The sequence below is a fragment of the Bos javanicus genome, chromosome 24, assembly GCF_032452875.1.
Source record: "Bos javanicus breed banteng chromosome 24, ARS-OSU_banteng_1.0, whole genome shotgun sequence".
Taxonomy (NCBI): Eukaryota; Metazoa; Chordata; class Mammalia; order Artiodactyla; family Bovidae; genus Bos; species Bos javanicus.
Genome location: NC_083891.1, coordinates 52,910,575 through 52,934,354, shown reverse-complemented (window position 1 = coordinate 52,934,354; position 23,780 = coordinate 52,910,575). Strand labels below are relative to the sequence as shown.

At 40.4% G+C, this 23,780-nt stretch overlaps 1 protein-coding gene across 2 annotated transcripts in view; it reads right to left on the bottom strand.

Moving 5' to 3' along the window:
• Positions 1–23,780, bottom strand: part of DCC (DCC netrin 1 receptor) — a 1,302,902-nt gene that overhangs the window by 76,338 nt on the left and 1,202,784 nt on the right. For both annotated transcript variants that reach the window (XM_061400228.1, XM_061400229.1), the window contains exons 24-25: positions 13,496–13,722; positions 2,704–2,820 (exon numbers count right to left, since the gene is read on the bottom strand). In XM_061400228.1, coding sequence (XP_061256212.1) covers positions 2,704–2,820; positions 13,496–13,722 — 344 coding nt within the window. The remainder of the gene's footprint in view (positions 1–2,703; positions 2,821–13,495; positions 13,723–23,780) is intronic.

The following is a 23,780-nucleotide window of genomic DNA, read 5'->3' as shown; positions in this document are numbered from 1 at the left end:
ATAGTCTACAATCTATAGATTATATTTGCCATCTAGAGATGGTATAGCTTGGATAAGGCAGAAAAGTGGAGGTGGGAAAGAGTAGTCAGATTCGGGATGGGTTTTGAAAGCAAGAACTATCAGATTTGGTGAAAGACTGAATTTGCGATGTGAGGAAATCAGAATAAAGAAGTATGAAACTAGAGGTTGTGTTTTATTTTGTTTTTTAAACAAGAATAGATGGTTAAATAGTGGTACCGTGTATTGGGAAAAATAATAGGAATCAAGTTTGGAGCTGGGGAGAGGGAATTATGGAAGAGCAAGATTTCCATGTTGAGCTCACCTGGCTTGCCTATTAGCCATTTGAAGAAGGTGAGTCAATATTGTATATGGAAATTGATGTGGGTTTCAGGAAGGAATTAATCTGGGGATTAACTTTTGTGACTCATCAGCATGCAAATGGCATTAAAGCCATTGGTATTAGATGACAACTTCTAAGAAGCGAGTGTAGATAGTAGACAGCAGTTTGCAGACTGAGCCTGAGGGTACTCTATCTCTTAAGAGATTGGGGAGAAAGGAGGAGTAAGTAAAGGACTAAAAATGAGAAGGCAGTGGGACAGGAAGAAAACTGGGGGCATTTAGAACACAACAGGCAAGTGAAGAAAGCATTCCAGGAAAAACAGAAGCTATGTCAAATTTTGCTGAGCACTGGACAATTGAGCATTTGGTAAGAAGATGTGGAGATTATTGAAATCTTGGCAGCCATGGTTTTAGTAGAGGGACTGTGGAAATGCTATTAAAATTAATAAAGAAGATTAAAAGAGCAAAAAGTAATTACAGACAACTTTTAAGACAGTTTCTCAGGAAAGGGGAGGAATGGGCTAGTGGTTCCAGGGAAGATGCTTTAACAAGGGAGTTATGAGATAATGCTCATACACATATTGGAGTAGGAAGGAAAACTGATGATCCAAGAAAGGAAAGGGATAATTACAGAAGAGTCCCTAAGTGGGAATGAAAGGTTGTCCTCAAGGGAAAGGGCTGGTCTTACACAGAAACAAAAACAGATCACTAGATTTGAAGGGTAGATAAGGATATCATTTCTAAATGCTTCTCTTGGTGATAAAAGAAGCAGGCTTATTAGCAGGGACAGGGGAAAGGAGAGAGGTATTGAGTCAGAAAGGAAAGAATAGATATAAGATATTCATCTTATACAGTGAGACAATGAATGATGTCTCAGTGAATGATAATGAATGATTTCTCTCAAAGTGAGAGAAATGACTGGCATTTCCAAATAAATGACAGTTCACCTTGAATTTGTTGTCATAAATGCCCAGTGAATAGGCTATATGAAAGTGAAAGTCACTCAGTCATGTCCGACTCTTTGTGACCTCATGGACTATACAGTTCATGGAATTCTCCAGTCCAGAATACTGGGGTGGGGAGCAGTTTCCTTCTCCAGGGGATCTTCCCAACCCAGGGATTGGACCCAGGTCTCCCACATTGCGGGTGGATTTTTTACCAGCTGGGCCACCAGGGAAGCCCAAATAGGCTACATATCTTTCTTCAAATGAAGTCAGCTGTCAGGGTTCATGGTCAATGTTGCTGAGGAGCTAATTTAACCAGGGTTGAGTTTTTTTGGGTGGTAACTATGATAGGGAAGAAGAACCAAGGGAGATGAGGCTGTTTAGAAGGGACGGAAGGTAGTAATTAATGCTGGATTGGAAGTTGAGTTTTAATGGAAATAAAAAGACATGAGGAAGACCAGGGATAATGGGAAGGTTGCAGAGTTAATGGACTGTAGGTCCTAGTGGGATTAAAAATTTGTTAGCAAGGGGCCAATAAACGAGAAAAAGAATACTGTGCTAGAAAAAGAGATGACAGAAACTGACATTCTGCAGCAGGTACAGTTATTGGTTTACTGTGTGACATGGAACTGATGAATTGAGGTGGGAAAGAGCTAATATTGTAGGGAACATCAGGAACTAACATCAGATGGATTACGTGCATGGATACTGTAATTACCAAGATTGATCACAGAGGTAATTGGAAAGGAAGTGATTCGTAGATACTAATATCTTCAGTGAAAATGGCAGTATGACAGAAAACTTCAACATGAAGGGAGTAGGAAGTGATTATTTCAATATTTGTTTCAAGAGAGCTAGATTATTTAAGTCTGAAAATTAGACTTATTAAAAGAGTTTTTTAAAATCTATGAAGGTGGTTGTTAGAATAAGATCAATAATGACAAAACTTCCATTCTTTTTAGATCGATTCGTTTTCTATACAACTTCTTAAATATGTATCAACTGATTGCCCATAGATAAATCACGTGGTTGTGTAAGGCAAGCACAACAAACAACAGAGTGAAAATTCTAACTTCCAAATAAAAATGATATGATTTTAATTGTTCTTCATTATGCCCATTTGTCCAGAAAGTTCAGAGAAAACTCTAATCAGGTTTTGATAGCTGATAGAGAAAAGATACACAAAGAAAACTGTATAATATAATATACAAACTGAAACTAATATAATACTGCAAATCAAGGAGGAAAATGCCCACCCACTGGAGTATTCTTGCCTTAAAAATCCCATGGACAGAGGAGCCTGGCGGGCTACAGGCAAAAGGGTTGCAAAGAGTTGGACACGACTGAGCGGCTAAGCACGCATGCCTCATATTAACGTGATGTTGTTCCCGTCTCCACTGTGGCACCAACTGTCACTCACCAGGATTGCTGGACTGGGCATCCATAGGAATCATGAGCTTGGCCCGGGTGGCTCGGCGTGCCGCCAGTGACCTCTCCAGAGTGGACATGGAGCTCCCTGCTTCTTCTGTGTCTTGACCTAAAAGGAAAGCAATACTCTTGAGTATTAATGATGCAATACTTCATTTCTAGCCAGGAACCCCAATGCCTTTTTCATTTCATTGATGCTTTAAATAATAATATCTACTTTTTTGTTTATCAATATGCTCTCATTGTAGAAATGTTAATAAAATTTACCAGAACCTCATTATCCAAAAAGAACTATTATTATTTATTTATAATTTCCACACATGCATATATATGTGTGTGTGAAAGCAAGAGAATATATACTAATATACTTATTTTTCAAAAATGGCATTATACCATACATACTATTTTGTAGTCTTAAAAAAGTTACAGAAAAATCTTTCTCTGTCAATAAATAAGTCAGCAGTGTAATTTTTAACAGCTCCATAATATGCAACTGTATGAATTAACCACAATCTTTGCAAAATTTATACTTAAGCCCCAAAGACATTAAATCTTACTATGAAAACACGGGAAACAAACTACATTCTGCAAAAATATGGTTAGGTCTCTATATACAAATTTATTATACTTCCATAAAATGTCATGTTAGAGTCATAAAAATAAAAATGATATATGCAGATTTGAAAACTGAATAAAAATATATGTTGAAAAGTAATACTGAAATTCTGAATACTATATATCAGTTAAAAGAATATGATTCATTGACATGAAGTTTCGTCTGTTTTTTCTTAAATGAAGTATAGTTGATTTTCAATATTATATTAGTTTTAGGCATACAGCATTGTGGTTCAGTAATTTTATAGATAATACTCCATTACGTTATTCAAAATAGTGGTTATAATACCCCGTGCTCTACAGTATATCCTTGTCACTTATCTATTTTATATACAGTAATTTCTGTGTTTTCACCTCATGCCCTATTTTGCCCCTCTTCCCTTTCCTCTTTCCACTGAAAACCACTAGTTTGTTTTCTATATCTGAGTTTGTTTCTGTTTTCCTCGATACGTTCATTTTACTTTTTTCAATTTCGCAAATTAGTGGTATCATACACTATTTGTCTTTGATTCATTTCATTAGGCAAAACATTCTCTAGGCCCATCCACACTGCTACAAATGAGAGAATGTAATTCTTTTTAGTGGCTGAGGAATACTCCCCTGTATATGAATACCATAGCATCTTTATCCACTTGTCTATCGATGGACACATGCTTGGCTTCCGTAACCTGGCTACTGCAAACAGTGCTGCTATGAGCATCGTGTGTGTGTGCTCAGTCTGTGTCTGACTCTCTGCGACCCCATGGATTGCAGCCCACTAGGCTTCTCTGTCCATGGGATTTTCCAGGCAAGATTACTGGAGTGGGCTGCCATTTCCTACTCCAGGGGATTGTCCTGACACAGGGATCAAACCTGCTATGAACACTGGGTGCATGTATCTTTACAAATTAGTGTTTTTGTTTCTTTTAGATAAATACCCAAGCATAGAATTGCTGGATCACATGGTAGTTCTGTTTTTAGCTTTTTTCAGGAACCTCCATACTGTTTTACATAGCAGATCAATCAACTTACACACCTACCCACAGTGTACAAGGATTTCCTTTTCTCCACATTCTTGCCTACATTTGTTTTTTGTAAACTTTTTGATGACACCCATTCTGACAAGTGTAAGGTGATGTCTAATTGTGGTTTTGATTTGCCTTTCTATTAATTAGAAATGTTGAGCATCTTTCATGTGCCTATTGGCCATTTGTATATCTTCTTTGGAAAAATGTCTATTCAGCTCTTCTGCCCATTTTTTAATCGGGTTGGCTTTTTTTTATATTGAGTTATATGAGCTGTTTATATGGAGAAGGCAATGGCACCCCACTCCAGTACTCTTGCCTGGAGGATTCCATGGACAGAGGAGCCTGGTGGGCTGCAGTCCATGGGTTGCTGGAAGTTGGACACGACTGAGCGACTTCACTTTCAGTTTTCACCTTCATGCATTGGAGAAGGAAATGGCAACCCACTCCAGTGTTCTTGCCTGGAGAATCTCAGGGACAGGGGAGCCTGGTGGGCTGCCGTCTATGGGGTTGCACAGAGTCTGACATGACTGAAGAGACTTAGCAGAGCTGTTTATATATTTTGGATATTGACCCCTTGTTGGTAATATCATTTGCAAATATATTCTCTCATTTAGTAGGTTGCCATTTCATTTTGTCAATGGTTTCCCTTGCTGTGCAAAAGTTTTAAGTTTAATTAGGTCTCATTTGTTTATTTTTGCTTTTATTTCTTTTGCCTTAGGACTATGTGTGTGTGTGTGTTAAGTCTCTTTAGTCGTGTCTGATTCTTTGTGATGCTATGGACAGTAATCTGGAGTTTGCTCTGTCATGGCATTCTCCAGGCAATAATACTAGAGTGGGTTGCTATGCTTCTTCCAGGGGATTTTCCTGACCCAGAGATTGAACCCACATCTCTTACATTTACTGCATTGCCAGGCTCCTGAGACCCACCTGGGAAGACCTACCTTAGAGGACAGGTCCAAAAATTATTGCTGTGATCTATGTCAAAGAGTGTTCTGCCTATGTTCTCTTCCAGGAGTTATACACTTTCAGATCTTATTCTGTCTTTAATCCATTGTATTTTTTTATACAGTGTGAGGAAATGTTATAATATCATTACTTTATATGGAACTGTAAAGTTATTCCAGGACCACTTATTGAAGAGACTGTCTCTTCTTCTTTGTATATTCTTGCTTCCTTTGTCATAGTATAACTGACCATCAGTTCAGTTCAGTTCAGTCACTCAGTCGTGTCTGACTCTTTGCGACCCCATGAATCACAGCATGCCAGGCTTCCCTGTCCATCACCAACTCCCGGAGTTCACTCAGACTCACGTCAATCGAGTCAGTGATGCCATCCAGCCACCTCATCCTCTGTCGTCCCCTTCTCCTCCTGCCCCCAATCCCTCCCAGCATCAGAGTCTTTTCCAATGAGTCAACTCTTTGCATGAGGTGGCCAAAGTACTGGAGTTTCAGCTTTAGCATCATTCCTTCCAAAGAAATCCCAGGGCTGATCTCCTTCAGAATGGACTGGTTCGATCTCCTTGCAGTCCAAGGGACTCTCAAGAGTCTTCACCAATATCACAGTTCAAAAGCATCAATTCTTCAGCCCTCAGCCTTCTTCACAGTCCAACTCTCACATCCATACATGACCACTGGAAAACCATAGCCTTGACTAGACGAACCTTTGCTGGCAAAGTAATGTCTCTGCTTTTGAATATGCTATCTAGGTTGGTCATAACTTTCCTTTCAAGGAGTAAGCATCTTTTAATTTCATGGCTGCAGTCACCATCTGCAGTGATTTTGGAGCCCAAAAAAATAGTCTGACACTGTTTCCACTGTTTCCCCATCTATTTCCCATGAAGTGATGGGACCAGATGCCATGATCTTCTAAATATTTTCTGAATGTTGAGCTTTAAGCCAACTTTTTCACTCTCCACTTTCACTTTCATCAAGAGGCTTTTGAGTTCCTCTTCACTTCCTGCCATAAGGGTGGTGTCATCTGCATATCTGTGGTTAGGTGTGGGTTTATTTTGGGGTTATTTATTCTGGTCCACTGATCTATTTGTCTGTTTTGGGGCCAGTACCATGCTGTATTGATTTCTGTAGTTTTGTAGTATAGTCTGAAGTCAGAGAGTCTGATACCTTCAACTCTGTTCTATTTTTCAAGATTGTTTTAACAGTTCAAGGTCTTTTGTGGTTCCATATAATTTTCGGAATATTTGTTCTATTCTATGAAAATGTCATGGATATTTTGACAGGGATTGCATTAAATCTATAGATTGCTTTGGGTGATTTGGGCATTTTGATGATATTAATTCTTCCAATCATAGTTTTGTCCTTTTAACCAGGACATCATCAAGAACACTTCATGTATTGTCAAGTTTAACTAACAGGATCTCAAGTACTGCTTTCCCTATCACTACAGAGTTGGCAAGAAGGTCCTCAAATTAAAGACAAATGGGCACAAGCATCTTCTCACTCTGAATAAAATGGCTATCATTTGGAGTTAAACATTTCCCAAGACTTGGTAAGAGACATCAAAATCTGTCTCACTGATCTGAAATGTCACTGGAGCATATATATATATATAATGAGAAGGAAAATCAAGAAGGAGGTATCCTAGAAATCATTAGCAAAACCTTCTAAGGCCTGAGAGACAATTTTATTCTCTCCAGTGAGAGACAGAGGTGCTCTTCCTCTCCTGATGGCTAAGATAAAATGAAGCTATAATAAAAGACATCTACAGACTCTTGAGGTTCCTGCAAAAGAGATCTGCCTTTCATTTATTCCCTAGGTAGAAGCTTATTGAGGCAGCAGGCTTGCTGGTCTACCCTATGTCTATTCAAACAGACAAGAGATAACTGAACAAAGCATGTCTGAGAGATGAGCCAGTGTGGATTATGAGCGTTCTCATCATTTGGCTTGTCAAAGACAGAGGAGCTTCCTGTGGGTCACATGGGCAGCTGGAAAGTTAGGCTTGAAAGTAGCTGACCCTCCAGAAGACCAGTGAGGTGGACAGGTACATCTGTTTCGTGGGGGGGGGGGGAGGGTTAAGTCCTGACGAGGTATCTCAGATCATGGAATTGGCCAGAGAAGCATCCCACAGGCTCCCGTAAATAATTCATATTGTGTTTTATAAGAGGCTGAGAATCTGGGTGCCACCTGAGGTCAGCCCATGTGCCCAGAAAATCAGTGAAGAGCTTCACATTGTGCTCTCTTCCCTCCCACCTTGACTTTCTCCTTTCATCTTTTCTTTATCTCCAATCGCTGTACCCCCACAAAAACCAGGAAGAGCAGGGAGGTAAGAAGAATGGCTAAAGGTGTTTCTGAAATGGAGTAAGCTCCCTGCTTCTGTCCCACCCCCACTGCTCCATTTATTCCAAGGTGCTGGAGGATTCAGGAAACAAATTGTAACCCCCCTAGTCCTCAGAGCCAAAAGTCTGACCATAGGAGAAAAAGAATCTTTAAATTAAATTTCAGATTTTAGTTTCTAATGGAACTGGACCATGGTTTAATGATAGAAAGTGACAGAAAAGTTAAGGACTCTGCTTGAGATATCACTTAAGGTCTAGAAAAAGAATACTTACAATAAAAAAAAAAAAATCAGCAATTAGAATCTTTGTTTGAACGACACTGTGAGAAAGCCTCACCAACCAGCTACACTTTCAATCAGTTAGAATATTTTAATTTGGTTTAAAACAGCAATTCAGACAGTATGATACTAGCACAAAAGTAGAAATATAGATCAATGGGATAAGATAGAGTGCCCAGAGATAAACCCACACAGCTATGGTCAGCTAATCTATGACAAAGGAAGCCAGAATATACAATGGAGCAAAGATAGCCTCTTAGATAATTGGTGCTGGGAAAACTGGACAGCAACATGTAAAGGAATGAAATTAGAACACTCCCTAACACCAAACACAAAAATTAACTCAAAATGGATTAAAGACCTAAATGTAAGGCCAGATACTAGAAAACTCCTGGAGGAAAGCATAGGCAGAAGACTCTGACATAAATCACAGCAAGGTCCTTTTTGACCCACCTCCAAGAGTAATTAGAATAAAAACAAAAATAAACAAATGGGACCTAACTAAACTTAAAAGCTTTTGTGCAGCAAAGGAAACCATAAGTAAGATGAAAAGACAACCCTCAGAATGGGAGAAAGTATTTGCAAATATAGCAACTGACAAAGGATTAATCTCTAAAATATAGAAATAATTCATGCAGCTCCAAAAAACAAACAACCCAATCAAAAAAATGGGCGGGAGACCTTTTTAGACCTAAATAGACATTTCTCCAAAGAAGACATACAGATGGCCAACAAACATATGAAAAGATGCTCAACACCATTAATTCTTAGAGAAATGAAAAACCAAAACTACAAGGGGGGCGGGGTGGGGGAGATATCACCTCACACTGGTTAAAATGACCACCACAAAATCTACACACAATAAATGTTGGAGAGAGTGTGAAGGAAAGGGGACCCTCTTGTACTGTTGATGGGAATGTAGACTGATACAGCTACTATGGAGAACAGGATGGAGGTTCCCTGTATGCATGTGTGTTCAGTCACCAAGTCCCGTCCGACTCTGCGACCCCATGGACTGGAGCCCCCTAGGCTTCTCTGTCCATGGATTTCTCAGGCAAGAATACTGGAGTGGGTTGCCACTTCCTCTCCGGGGGATCTTCAAGATGCAGGGACTGAACCTTACAATAGCCAGGATATGGAAACAGCCTAAATGTCCAGGATAAAGAGAATGTAGCACATATATAAAATGGAGTATGACTCAGCCATAAAAAGGAACAAAATTGGGTCATTTGTAGAGCTGTGGATGGACCTAAAGAATGGCATATAGAGTGAGGTTATGTCAGAAAGAGAAAAACAATATGGCAGATTAATGCATGTATGTGGAATTTGAAAACTTTGGTATAGATAATGTTATTTACAAAGTAGAAACAGAGACACGGACATAGAGAACAAACATATGGCTACCAAGGAGAAAGCGGGGGTATGGGATGTATTGGGAGACTGGGGTTGATGTACATGTATATGTATATATATATACACACACTGTTGATACAATGTATAAAATAGACAACTAACGAGAACCTACTGTATAGCATAGGGAACTCTATTCAGTGCTCAATGTGACCTAAATGGGAAGGAAGTCCAAAAGGAAGGAGATATGTGTATACAGATAGTTGATTCACTTGGCTATACAATGGAAAATAACAACATTGCAGAGCAACTATACTCCAATAAAATTTGTTAAAAAGAAAAAAAAAGCTAAATTGTCTGGATAAAAATAATCCAGATAAATGAATAAGTGATTGAGCATTTTTTTTTATTGAATCTAATTATTTCCATAGACAACTGATTCATAAGGATTACTCATACAGTTGTGTTTTCCAAAGTCTATTTGGATTATTAGTATATTTGGCAGTGGTATAATACACTTCTAATTTCCTACTCAAAAAAACCAAACCAAAATAAAACCAGCTACTGATTCTGAAACTACCCAATGAATTGACCAAGCAATTTCTTGATGAGAGTATTGGGTTGATTATGCAACTTCCCATAAGCATTTTGAAACTATAAGAGCCCACAGAAAGTGAAACATCCTATCAACCATTTTCTGTTTATTTCTCAGTTATTCCTGGACATGGATTGTTCTCCACCAAATCATTAAACAGCAGGCTTTTTTTTTTTTTCTTTAGATCACTTTGTACACCAACAGAGCCTTCAGGGAGACTCCATTTGACTAGGCTAGTGAGTTTGAGCAAGCTCCGGGAGTTGGTGATGGACAGGGAAGCCTGGCGTGCTGCAGTCCATGGGGTCACAGAGTCTGACACGACTGAGCGACTGAACTGAACTGAGTGATCACATAACGTGATTGTGTGGGGATAACAGTCGATCTCCATGGTAATCAAGGCAAAGTAACAGAATAGTTGATGTTTTCATACTTCAAGTGTCCCTGAAGTGACTTTTTTTAAAGCAAGGGATTGACAGAAAATTTTAAATCAACTTTTCAAAGACACAGGGAAGTAAAATATGTACAAATGGCTTCAAATTTTGCCTTGACAAAACTTCTGTTCAAGATGTAACAAAATCCAATTGGTTCATTTAGCCTCCACATTTCGATATGTCCTAACTGGATTGCCTCCTGTCTCTTAGAAGTTTCAAGAAGCATCACAATTATATAAGGCAGATGACGAGACGATAGAATAGAAAGTAAACCCAGTTAATTAACCAAATTTACATCAGATTACTTTCAGTTCAGTTCAGTTCAGTTGCTCAGTCGTGTCCGACTCTTTGCGACCACATGAACTGCAGCATGCCAGGCCTCCCTGTCTATCACCATCTCCCGGAGTTTACTCAAACTCATGTCCATCGAGTCAGTGATGCCATCCAGCCATCTCATCCTCTGTCATCCCCTTCTCCTCCTGCCCCCAATCCCTCCCAGCATCAGAGTCTTTTCCAATGAGTCAACTCTTCGCATGAGGTAGCCAAAGTACTGGAGTTTCAGCTTTAGCATCATTCTTTCCAAAGAAATCCCAGGGCTGATCTCCTTCAGAATGGACTGGTTCGATCTCCTTGCAGTCCAAGGGACTCTCAAGAGTCTTCTCCAACACCACAGTTCAAAAGCATCAATTCTTCAGCGTTCAGCCTTCTTCACAGTCCAACTCTCACATCCATACATGACCACTGGAAAAACCATAGCCTTGACTAGACGGACCTTTGTTGGCAAAGTAATGTCTCTGCTTTTGAATATGCTATCTAGGTTGGTCATAACTTTCCTTCCAAGGAGTAAGCATCTTTTAATTTCATGGCTGCAGTCACCATCTGCAGTGATTTTGGAGCCCAGAAAAATAAAGTCTGACACTGTTTCCACTGTTTCCCCATCTATTTCCCATGAAGTGATGGGACCAGATGCCATGATCTTTGTTTTCTGAATGTTGAGCTTTAAGCCAACTTTTTCACTCTCCACTTTCACTTTCATCAAGAGGCTTTTGAGTTCCTCTTCACTTTCTGCCATAAGGGTGGTGTCATCTGCATATCTGAGTTTATTGATATTTCTCCCAGCAATCTTGATTCCAGCTTGTGCTTCTTCTAGTCCAGCGTTTCTCATGATGTACTCTTCATATAAGTTAAATAAGCAGGGTGACAATATACAGTCTTGACGAACTCCTTTTCCTATTTGGAACCAGTCTGTTGTTCCATGTCCAGTTCTAACTGCTACTTGCTTCCTGACCTGCATACAAATTTCTCAAGAGGAAGATCAGGTGTTCTGGTATTCCCATCTCTTTCAGAATTTTCCACAGTTTATTGTGATCCACACAGTCAAAGGCTTTGGCATAGTTAATAAAGCAGAAATAGATGTTTTCTGGAACTCTCTTGCTTGTTCCATGATCCAGCGGATGTTGGCAATTTGATCTCTGGTTCCTCTGCCTTTTCTAAAACCAGCTTGAACATCAGGAAGTTCACGGGTCACATATTGCTGAAGCCTGGCTTGGAGAATTTTGAGCATTACTTTACTAGCATGTGAGATGAGTGCAATTGTGCGGTAGTTTGAGCATTCTTGGGCATTGCCTTTCTTTGGGATTGGAATGAAAACTGACGTTTTCCAGTCCTGTGGCCACTGCTGAGTTTTCCAAATTTGCTGGCATATTGAGTGCAGCACTTTCACAGCATCATCTTTCAGGATTTGAAACAGCTCAACTGGAACTCCATCACCTCCACTAGCTTTGTTCGTAGTGATGCTTGCTAAGGCCCACTTGACTTCACGTTCCCGGATGTCTGGCTCTAGGTCAGTGATCACACCATCGTGATTATCTGGGTCGTGAAGATCTTTTTGTACAGTTCTTCTGTATATTCTTGCCATCTCTTCTTTAACTATTGGTAAATGACCCGAGAATGACTGGCAAGTATATACATCCACAAAAGTGGGAGACAATTTGTGATGGTGCTGCTGCTGCTGCTAAGTCGCTTCAGTTGTGTCTGACTCTGTGCAACCCCATAGACAGCAGCCCACCAGGCTCCGCCGTCCCTGGGATTCTATGGGCAAAAACAGTGGAGTGGGTTGGCATTTCCTTCTCCAATGCATGAAAGTGTAAAATGAAAGTGCAGTCGCTCAGTTGTGTCCAACTCTTCATGACCCCATGGACTGCAGCCTACCAGGCTCCTCCAGGGAGGGATTTTCTAGGCAAGAGTACTGGAGTGGGTTGCCATTGCCTTCTCCCATTTGGGATGGTATTACTTAGTAATTTAATTAATTACTTCAGATTAATTAATTTATTACTTATTTAATTAAGAAGTAATTAAGTACTTAAGAAGTAATCTGTAGTTCAGATTAACTTGGAAAAATTCCTTGAGCTAAGAGGTATTTATCAATAACCTGCTAATTTTACTTATATTTTGTTTCACTGTTGTTGCTTTTTCATTGTACCATTCTCTAGGGTATGTACAATTTGCAGAATATATTTCTGTAAAGATGACCATTTAATGTGTCCAGTTGTGGTGATAATTATTCCTATGTGTGCCTAGTCGCTCAGTCATGTCCGACTTCTTTTGAGACTCCATGGACTGTAGCCTTCCAGGCTCCTCTGTCTATGGGATTCTCTGGGCAAGAATACTGGAGTGGGTTGCCATGACCTCCTCCAGGGTATCTTTCCGACCAAGGGATCAAACCCAGGTCTCCCGCATTGCAGGCAGATTCTTTACCATCTGAGCCACCTGGGAAGCCCCATAATTCCTTTATTATGTTTTAAATATAATGCGTGTGTGCATGCTAAGTTGCTTCAGTCATGTCCGACTCTTTGCGACTCCATGGACTGTAGCCCTCCAGGCTCCTCTGTCCATGGGATTCTCCAGGCAAGAAGACTGGAGTGGGTTGCCATGCCCTCCTGCAGGGGACCTTCCTGACTTAGGGATTGAACGGCATGTGGCTCCTATACTGGCAGACAGATTCTTTACTGCTGAGCCACTGGGGAAGCCCTTCAAATATACTGTGTGGATATAAAAAATCGTGTTATATATAACATACATATGTAAGTTACCAAGTATCAATAAATAAAAGCCATGATTTCACCACAGGCTCGCACACACAAAGAGGGCATCAAGAGCTCCTCTGGGCAGGGGTCAGCGTGGGATGTCTTTCCTGACGCCAGTGAGGTCAGTTACCTGAATGGGAGGTGCTTTTGCTCCCCAGCTGCGTCTCTGACTGGCTGTGGCTGACGGGCGTGAGGTCTTGGCAGCTCTGGATGGGGGAGTCTCTCGCCGTCGGGTCGGTGCCTGGTGGCTTCTCGATATTTTTCATCTCCATTTCTTCATGATGGATCCACAGGTCCGGGGGCCGGAGGTCCTTCTGGCTGCCCTTTCTTTTGCCAACGCTGTGGGTGGCCCGTTTCCTATGGAACAAAATCAGGAGGCAGATGTGAGTACCTTTATTTGATGGCTTTTCCTCTCTCTCTCTCTTTTTTGTTTCTTAGTCAATTCAAGTTAGAAGCGAGAGAGAGGAGACAAAAGCGCTCCCAGGAGGAACCCCGTGAAATCCAGGCGCTGGCAGCCTCGGCCCGGCAGCCTTTCCTCTCCTTCCCTGGAGCTTCGCCGCCTTCCGGAGACGTGGCGCGGCCTCCCCAGGGCCCGGCGGCCTGCCAGGGAGCGCTTCACGCCAGCATCCCCGCTGCGGGCTTCAGCGCGAGGTGACAGTGGGTTAGACGGAGCCATATGCCGTTCTTTGGAGCCAGGCATAAGGTACCCCACGGCAACATCTGTCTAGCAGATAAATGACAGTGTTGCTTCCAAAGGGCAAATGGAAATGAAAAGGCCAGGATTTGTGCCAACAGCCAAGATTGGGGCTTAGAAGTGTGTACCTCAGCTGTCCAATTTCCTGTGCAACTGGGGAGGTGGCCCTTTGAAGACAAAAAGGCTGCAGAAACACATTCTCGGGAGAATAAAATGCTTTCTTCTTGGAGTCACTAAGTGTCTGGATTCGAACACAATAAGACTCATCTTTTTTTTTTTAAGACCGATCCTTTGACAAAAGAAGAAGCCATTTGGAAGTGTGCTGTAAACATCTCTTATTTTCTTCAGTAAGCATTTAGCAATCCTTAATTTGTTTTTCAGCAGCAGTCTCCTCTTGGGGCCATTGAGATTGCAATGTTCCCTGCAGACTGAGTCAAGAGCCCGAAGCTTATGTTAGCCAATCTCTAGAGCAGGGGGTCCGGAGAAGGCAATGGCACGCCACTCCAGTACTCTTGCCTGGAAATATCCCATGGGCGGAGGAGCCTGGTGGGCTGCAGTCCATGGGGTAGTTAAGAGTTGGACAGGACTAAGCGACTTCACTTTCACTTTTCACTTTCATGCATTGGAGAATGAAATGGCAACCCACTCCAGTATTCTTGCCTGGAGAATCCCAGGGACGGGGAGCCTGGTGGGCTGGCGTCTAGGGGTCGCATGGAGTCAGACACGACTGAAGCGACTAAGCAGCAGCAGCAGAGCAGGGGGTCAGTAAATTATGACCTGAAGGCCACATCCTCCACTGTTTACTTTTGTGTGTTTTTTCTTGTAGTTTTTTCTTTTTCTTTTTTTTTTTAAGATTTTACTTTTGTCTTAATTGGCATCTTGCTCAAAAGCACAAAACAATGAATGATTTGGTGGCTCCATGATAGCTACAAACAAAATCCTTAGGCAAATAGTTACAGTATCCCGCATCAGTTATTTCACATTAAGGGCAGGTTGTTTAAAAAAACAAAAAAACAAAAAACAGTGCTGTGCTTAAAGGGAGCACAAACAAGGTAAGCATTTTAATTTTTTAACAAAGTTAAACCTAGCACCTTTAAAATATAAAAAATACTGTAAGTACAAAAGTATCATTTCTGTGGAGGAAAACTCCAGTGCACCAACAGTGCAAAGAAAAGCAGCATTTTCAAAGCTGGAATTAAGTTTGTGTAAACACACACACACCACCACTCTGCCTCCTATGTGGAATACGCACTTCTGTTGTGCCCTCCCCACCAAGGGCTGAAAAGAGCTCCTGGGGAGACTCTCTTTCCAAATCATAGAAACTGCTCTGGCTTCCAGGCTATGGGCTGGGAAGATTTTGGTGTAGGGCAAGGAGATGAACGTGTTCAAATGGGACATGTTCTTTTTCAGACAGGCCAACTGCTAACACTTCTAGTCTAACACTTCCAGTCCCCTTCTCCCCCAGGGAGCCTCCCAGCCCAAGAGTGCCCCTGGCCAGAGGCCTACCTGTGTGATCTCAACTTCAGAGAGGGCGTCTTGAGTGCAGAGCTCCATGCGGCGAGAGGAGTGGCAGCCTACCTTACCCACAGCTGATGCTGCTTTGCAAATGGAGCATTTTGGCCAACTCAGGATAACTACAAACACCTGTGATTCTTAACTCACTGTGACCAGTTGGTTGTAAAGTAGGGAATGAGGGTATTAGGTCTTTTCCTTCTTAATATTTTCAAACGTTAATGATTAGTCCTTTACAGTGTGGTTTTTACATCACTCACAAAGTGATATTTTCTTTCTCTTAAGCACTCCATCTTCACATTGAACACTGGAGCTTCAGGTCTTACTTTAAACAAGTATGTGCTAAGTCGCTTCAGTCATGTCCAACTCTTTGTGACCCTATGTACTAGCCCGCCAGACTCCATGGGATTATCCAGGAAAGAATATTGGAGTGGGTTGCCATGATCTCCTGCAGAGGATCTTCCTGACCCAGGGATCGAACCCACGTCTCTTATGTCTCCTGCATTGGCAGGCAGGTTCTTTACCACCAGTGTAACCTGGAAAGCCCTTACCAGGAAAGTAAAAAAAGAAACAATGAGAAGGAGAATCAATGGCCCAATGCTTGCATTCCAGCATTAGGGTGAGATAACAGCTAGACTTTTTTTTTCCCTAAATCATTCAGAATTTACCAACTATCCAAAGATTATTTCCAAGCAGGAGAGTTCTGACTTCAACTTCTCCACTGACCCCTGTGCAGCTCAATTTATTCTGTTTCCAAATGCTCATGGAAGGACTTCTTTGTTTATCTATCCCTGGCGCCAGATGGATTTGTAGACACAAAATGCCATAAGGATCACGGTCACCAGCAGAAGGTAGAAAATGGCTCCCAGCAACACCAGGTTCTGCCCACGCAGCACCGCGTTCACCTGGCTCTACTTGGCGGGCTCCCCAGGGCTGGGGCTCAGGGCCTCCAGCAACCCCAGCAGGAGGCGACACAGCCACCACCATACCGAACTCAGCATCTTCTCTGGCCGGCAGCAGAAGCCTGCAGTGCCTGTTTCTGTAAATAAAGTTTTATTGGAAACCGGCCAAGCTCATTCATTCACATTGCATTGTTGAAGAGTTACAACAAATACCATATGGCCCACAAAGGATAAAATATTTACTCCTGGGCCCTTTTAAGAAATGGTTTTCAACCTCTGCTCTATAGTTTTATAAATTTTTAAATCTCTGCTTGTAGCTTCTGTTTCTCTTAAAATAATAACATTGCTTCATAAGGCAGAATTCAGACAGTTAAAAGCTAACCTTTGGCAGAAGCCCAGAGAAGTGCCTCTTTCTCAGTTTTCTCACGTGAAATGGATGGCTTACGAGCATAACTGCTTTCTTGTTAGCTAAATGGTTCAAACAAACTACTCTCAGTGGAGACTCTGTAACCTATTCCAGGCCACTGAGAACAACTTTGGTTCCCCAATTGCTGGATAAGATGCTTTGTACACATTAGGCCATTAGTACATGTTAGTTCTATGATTTGTTCATATTTCTCAATGTTTTTTGTCTTTCCTCAACTAGGCTGATGAGGATATAAACAAAGAAATCCAGACTTCATATTTATTTAGTGGGAAAAAATGTGTAGGGTTTTCTGCTCCAATATTTTCCCAACAAGTATCTAAAATGTGCTGATTTCCTGGCAGCAGCCTCACACTGACTCTAGACAATGGTCTATAATAGCCCCTAGATCATTTTCTTGTGTTTAAGATAATAACTCTCTTGCTAACCATTTATTCCCTGAATTCATTTCCGTACACTTCACTGACCCACAGGAAACGAGTTTGCAGTTCACACATAACTCTTTGTGTAATCCATCTCTGGTCATTTAGAAGAAACTCATGTCATTTTCAAACTTGGAGATTTCACCCAAGTATCTTTCTAACATATCACAATGCTAAATAAGTTAAACCCTGGTGCCCATATGACTTCACAGAGGCACACCAGTTCCCAAACCTAGGACAAAATCATCAGAATGTCCGTGATAACTCAATATTTAAATAGCTTGTGGTAAAGATGTTTGTAAAATAATTCATGAAACTGGAAGGAAATGATGAATTCTGGCTCCCTTGCTTACATTCATGCCTAATTCATTCATTCATTTACCAGTCCCCATGACTTCAGTACCAAGCATCTCCAGGCATATCCTACTTAAAAAAAAGTTCTAAATTTGTTCAAGGCAGAACCTTTTTAGTATGTTATGACTTATAACCTCTACTTGGAAACAAATTATTGTTCCTGATAAAATGCATAAGTATTTTTCTGATGGATTTTAATCAGATCACGGCCCACTTCCAAGTAGCTGCTCATCCACTCAGCTGACGGTTATCAACAATCTAAAGATTTCTAAGCAAACTTTATTTCTTTTTTGTATATGTTCTGACAGACCATCTAACCTCTTTTGTTCTTCTATAATGTCTCTTCTCAAGAGAGAAATCTCTGGCCTTGGAGATGCCCCCCTCCCCTGCTGGTAGTAACCCAGTGGTCCATGTAGCAGGGCTATAATAAAACTGGCATCTGCTCATAACTAAACTGTGTGGAGTTTGTCCTAAAACCTGTAGGAAGAACTGTCACGTGAACCTTTTGTCTATCTGCTGGTTCCCTGACTAAATAACTGCTGCCTGTTTTTGTCCCCAGTTCCTCTACCTCACCACTGGAATCCTGTATGGAGATGAACCCAGTGCAATGGTTCCCGAAGTCTGGTCCTTGGACCAGCAGAACTGGCATTACCTTGGAAGTTGTCAGAAATGCACATTCGCAGGTCCTGCCCCATCAGAAACTTGCAAATGGTGTTGAGACTCAGCAGGCTGTGTTTTAACAGCCCTTGAGGGAAATCTGATGCACCAAAACTGAGAAGCACTGTCTTTAGTGAAAGAAAATCAGATTTTCTTAGTTTAGTATAAAGCTAGGTTTTAATATTAGATGCAGAATGCATGCGTGCTCGTGTATGCTCAGTCACTTCAGTCATGTCTGACTCTTTGTGACAGTGTGCGGTAGCCCGCAAGGCTCCTCTGGCTATGGCATTCTCCAGGCAAGAATGCTGGAGTGGGTTACCATGCCCTCCTCCAGGGGATCTTCCCGACCCAGGGATTGAACCCATGTCTCCTGCACCGCAGGAGCATCTTTTACTGCTGAGCCACTGAGGAAGCCCAGATGTAGAATATGTTATGCTATCCTTCCTGCCCCAACACACACACACCTTTTTTTCTAGGTACCAGTAATCTTGGCTTCCAAAAATAGCTGCAGGGTCTCTTCCCATCCATGTGTTCTTGAATAAAGGCAGAACAAGGAATCTTCAAGGCTCTACCTGCTCTTTGTCATACTGTGGCAAAGCTTCCACAGCATGATCAAATTCTGATGAGGACTTATTTCTCCTATCTATGGATTTCTCTATCTATGTAGATAACTAGTAGTCATCCATCCATCCATCCATCCATCCAATCTTCTGCCCACAACGCCTTCACAGTCCTATTGACTTACAAACTACTTAAGATCCCTTCAAGCCTGTCTTCTTCAGGAAACCCTCCTGACCAATTTAGGTCAGTATAATCTTAAAATAGCTAAATCACACCCCCTCATATTTCTCAACACCACTCAACTTGCATTGATCACTGTCAGTCTAACTGAGCTGACCAGATGCTCCCTGTGTGTGAATTGGTTTCCTCCACTGATACATGAGCAAAAACTCTCTTTACTTCCCTTCTCCAACATCACCCACTGTTTCACAACATGTATCCCTTTGTTTATTCAGTGAACATTTGTGGATGGTAAATGTGCCAAGAAATGTACTAAGGACTAGAAATGTGAAGATCAAAGAGATAGTGGGAGTGAAAATGGAGAGATCACAACAGACAACACAGAAATACAAAGGATCATAAGAGACTACTATCAGCAATTATATGCCAATAAAATGGACAACGTGGAAGAAATGGACAAATTCTTAGAAAAGTACAACTTTCCAAAACTGAACCAGGAAGAAATAGAAAATCTTAACAGACTTATCACAAGCACAGAAATTGAAACTGTAATAAGAAATCTTCCAGCAAACAAAAGCCCAGGTCCAGATGGCTTCACAGCTGAATTCTATCAAAAATTTAGAGAAGAGCTAACACCTATCCTACTCAAACTCTTTCAGAAAATTGCAGAGGAAGGTAAACTTCCAAACTCATTCTATGAGGCCACCATCACCCTAATACCAAAACCTTACAAAGATGCCACAAAAAAAGAAAACTGCAGGCCAATATCACTGATGAACATAGATGCAAAAACCCTTAACAGAATTCTAGCAATCTGAATCCAACAACACATTAAAAAGATCATACACCATGACCAAATGGGCTTTATCCCAGGGATGCAAGGATTCTTCAATATCCACAAATCAATCAATGTAATACACCACATTAACAAATTGAAAAATAAAAGCCATATGATTATCTCAATAGATGCAGAGAAAGCCTTTGACAAAATTCAACATCCATTTATGATAAAAACTCTCCAGAAAGCAGGAATAGAAGGAACATACCTCAACATAATAAAAGCTATATATGATGAACCCACAGCAAGCATTATCCTCAATGGTGAAAAATTGAAAACACTTCCCCTAAAGTCAGGAACAAGACAAGGGTGCTCACTTTCACCACTACTATTCAACATAGTTTTGGAAGTTTTGGCCACAGCAATCAGAGCAGAAAAAGAAATAAAAGGAATCCAAATTGGAAAAGAAGAAGTAAAACTCTCTCTGTTTGCAGACGACATGATCCTCCTCATAGAAAACCCTAAAGACTCCACCAGAAAATTACTAGAACTAATCAATGAATATAGTAAAGTTGCAGGATATAAAATCAACACACAGAGATCCCTTGCATTCCTATACACTAATAATGAGAAAACAGAAAGAGAAATTAAGGAATCAATTCCATTCACCATTGCAACGAAAAGAATAAAATACTTAGGAATATATCTACCTAAAGAAACTAAAGACCTATATATAGAAAACTATAAAACACTGGTGAAAAAAATCAAAGAGGACACTAATAGATGGAGAAATATACCATGTTCATGGATTGGAAGAATCAATATAGTGAAAATGAGTATAATACCCAAAGCAATCTATAGATTCAATACAATCTCTATCAAGCTACCAATGGTATTTTTCACAAAGCTAGAACAAATAATTTCACAATTTGTATGAAAATACAAAAAACCTCGAATAGCCAAAGCAATTTTGAGAAAGAAGAATGGAACTGGAGGAATCAACCTGCCTGACTTCAGGCTCTACTACAAAGCCACAGTCATCAAGAGAGTATGGTACTGGAACAAAGACAGAAATATAGATCAATGGAACAAAATAGAAAGCCCAGAGATAAATCCATGCACATATGGACACCTTATCTTTGACAAAGGAGGCAAGAATATACAACAGAGAAAAGACAATCTCTTTAATAAGTGGTGCTGGGAAATCTGGTCAACCACTTGTAAAAGAATGAAACTAGAACATTTTCTAACACCATACACAAAAGTAAACTCAAAATGGATTAAAGATCTAAACGTAAGACCAGAAACTATAAAACTCCTAGAGGAGAACATAGGCAAAACACTCTCTGACATAAATCACAGCAGGATCCTCTATGACCCACCTCCCAGAATATTGGAAATAAAAGCAAAAGTAAACAAATGGGACCTAATTAAAATTAAAAGCTTCTGCACCACAAAGGAAACTCTAAGTAAGGTGAAAAGACAGCCTTCAGAATGGGAGAAGATAATAGCAAATGAAGTAACTGACAAACAACTAACCTCAAAAATATATAAGCAACTCCTACAGATCAATTACAGAAAATAAATGACCCAATCAAAAAATGGGCCAAGGAACTAAATAGACATTTCTCCAAAGAAGACATACAGATGGCTAACAAACACATGAAAAGATGCTCAACATCACTCATTATCAGAGAAATGCAAATCAAAACCACTATGAGGTACCATTTCACACCAGTCAGAATGGCTGTGATCCAAAAGTCTACAAGCAATAAATGCTGGAGAGGGTGTGGAGAAAAGGGAACCCTCTTACACTGTTGGTGGGAATGCAAACTAGTACAGCCACTATGGAGAACAGTGTGGAGATTCCTTAAAAAACTGGAAATAGAACTGCCTCATGAACCAGCAATCCCACTGCTGGGCATACATACTGAGGAAACCAGAAGGGAAAGAGACACATGTACCCCAATGTTCATCGCAGCACTGTTTATAATAGCCCGGACATGGAAGCAACCTAGATGTCCATCAGCAGATGAATGGATAAGAAAGCAGTGGTACATATACACAATGGAGTATTACTCAGCCATTAAAAAGAATACATTTGAATCAGTTCTAATGAGGTGAATGAAACTGGAGCCTATTATACAGAGTGACGTAAGCCAGAAAGAAAAACACCAATACAGTATACTAATGCATATAAATGGAATTTAGAAAGATGGTAATGATAATCCTGTATGTGAGACAGCAAAAGAGACACAGATGTATACAACAGTCTTTTGGACACTGTGGGAGAGGGAGAGGGTGGGATGATTTGGGAGAATGGCATTGAAACATGTATAATATATATGAAACAAATCACCTGTCCAGGTTCAATGCATGATGCAGGATGCTTGGGGCCGGTGCACTGGGATGACCCAGAGGGATGGTACAGGGAGGGAGGTGGCAGGAGGTTCAGGATGGGTAACATGTGTACACCCATGGTAGATTCATGTTGATGTATAGCAAAACCCATACAATATTGTAAAGTAATTAGCCTCTGATTAAAATAAATAAATTTATATTAAAAATAAAAATTCTCATAAAAGGGACATTTTATTTCTATTTATTTAAGTTTATATCTATATGAGATGATGGATATTCACTAAACCCATGTAATCATCATTTCATGATGTATAAAAAAATAAGTAAAAATAAAAAATGAATGAAAAAATGACATGGCTTTTGCATCACTGGAGCAAGGACCATGTGCTGGGGCATGGCACATAAGAAAACTGAAAAGTAGAGAGGACTAAATGGTAACAGATACAGTTAAAACACCAGGAAGTCCCTGGGAAATTGCAGAAACATTTTTGTCTCGAGTTAACAGTAAGCAGATTTGTTACTTTGTAGATCACACACTATGCATAGTAATCACTTGATGTTAATAATAAAAATTTGTCATTATTGACTTGGAAATATTTCAAGGTTTCTTTACTGACTCCTTATTTGCTATCTGTTCCTAACTTTGCAGATAATCTGTAACTCTAAGAAGAGTTTCTTTCTTCATTTTTAATTGGTCTGCTGGGGATGTGAATGGGTAAGAACCAAATCGGTTGGGCACCCATTTTACTCCAGACTGTAGTACACATTTAAATTTAATGTATTCAGACAACTCTACCCATGTGTCCATGTGGTAGTCATGTGTCCAGAATTTCCAGGATAGTCGCTCTGTCAAATATTTTGCCTTTAGTATCTACAGATACATTCTAACTTATAATAAATGTTCTACATTTTAGCCAGGGAAATAGTATTACTTCATTAAAAAGCTCTTAAATCCCCCATCAATTTAAGCCTGAAAACACAAATTTTCCACTTCATTAGAACTGACTCGAACATGTTCCTTTTTATAGCTGAGTAGTATTCCATTGTATATTATGCACCACAGCTTACTTATCCATTTATCTGCTGATGGACATCTAGGTTGATACAGGGCAAAAACCATTACAATATTATAGTATCCTCCAATTAAAATAAATAATTTTTTAAAAAAAAGCTGAGGGAAACACACACACACATAAAATTTCCATACTATGATATTCTACTATAATCTCACTAATTCAAGATGTACAAGGAAAGTCTCTTCAAAGTAGTGTAATTTTAAGTTAGTAACCAAAAAAGAAATGTAAAGTTATTTTTATTTCATGTGAATTTGAATCTAAATGCTACCATGAGATTCTATAATTTAGTAGTAGTCCATGCGGAATTTTGGTGGTAGAGAGTTGATGCTGCTGCTACTGCCAAGTCGCTTCAGTCGTGTCCGACTCTGTGTGACCCCAGAGACAGCAGCCCACCAGGTTCCCCCGTCCCTGGGATTCTCCAAGTAAGAACACTGGAGTGGGTTGCTATTTCCTTCTCCAGTGCCATCTCCTTCTCTTCATGAAAGTGAAAAGTG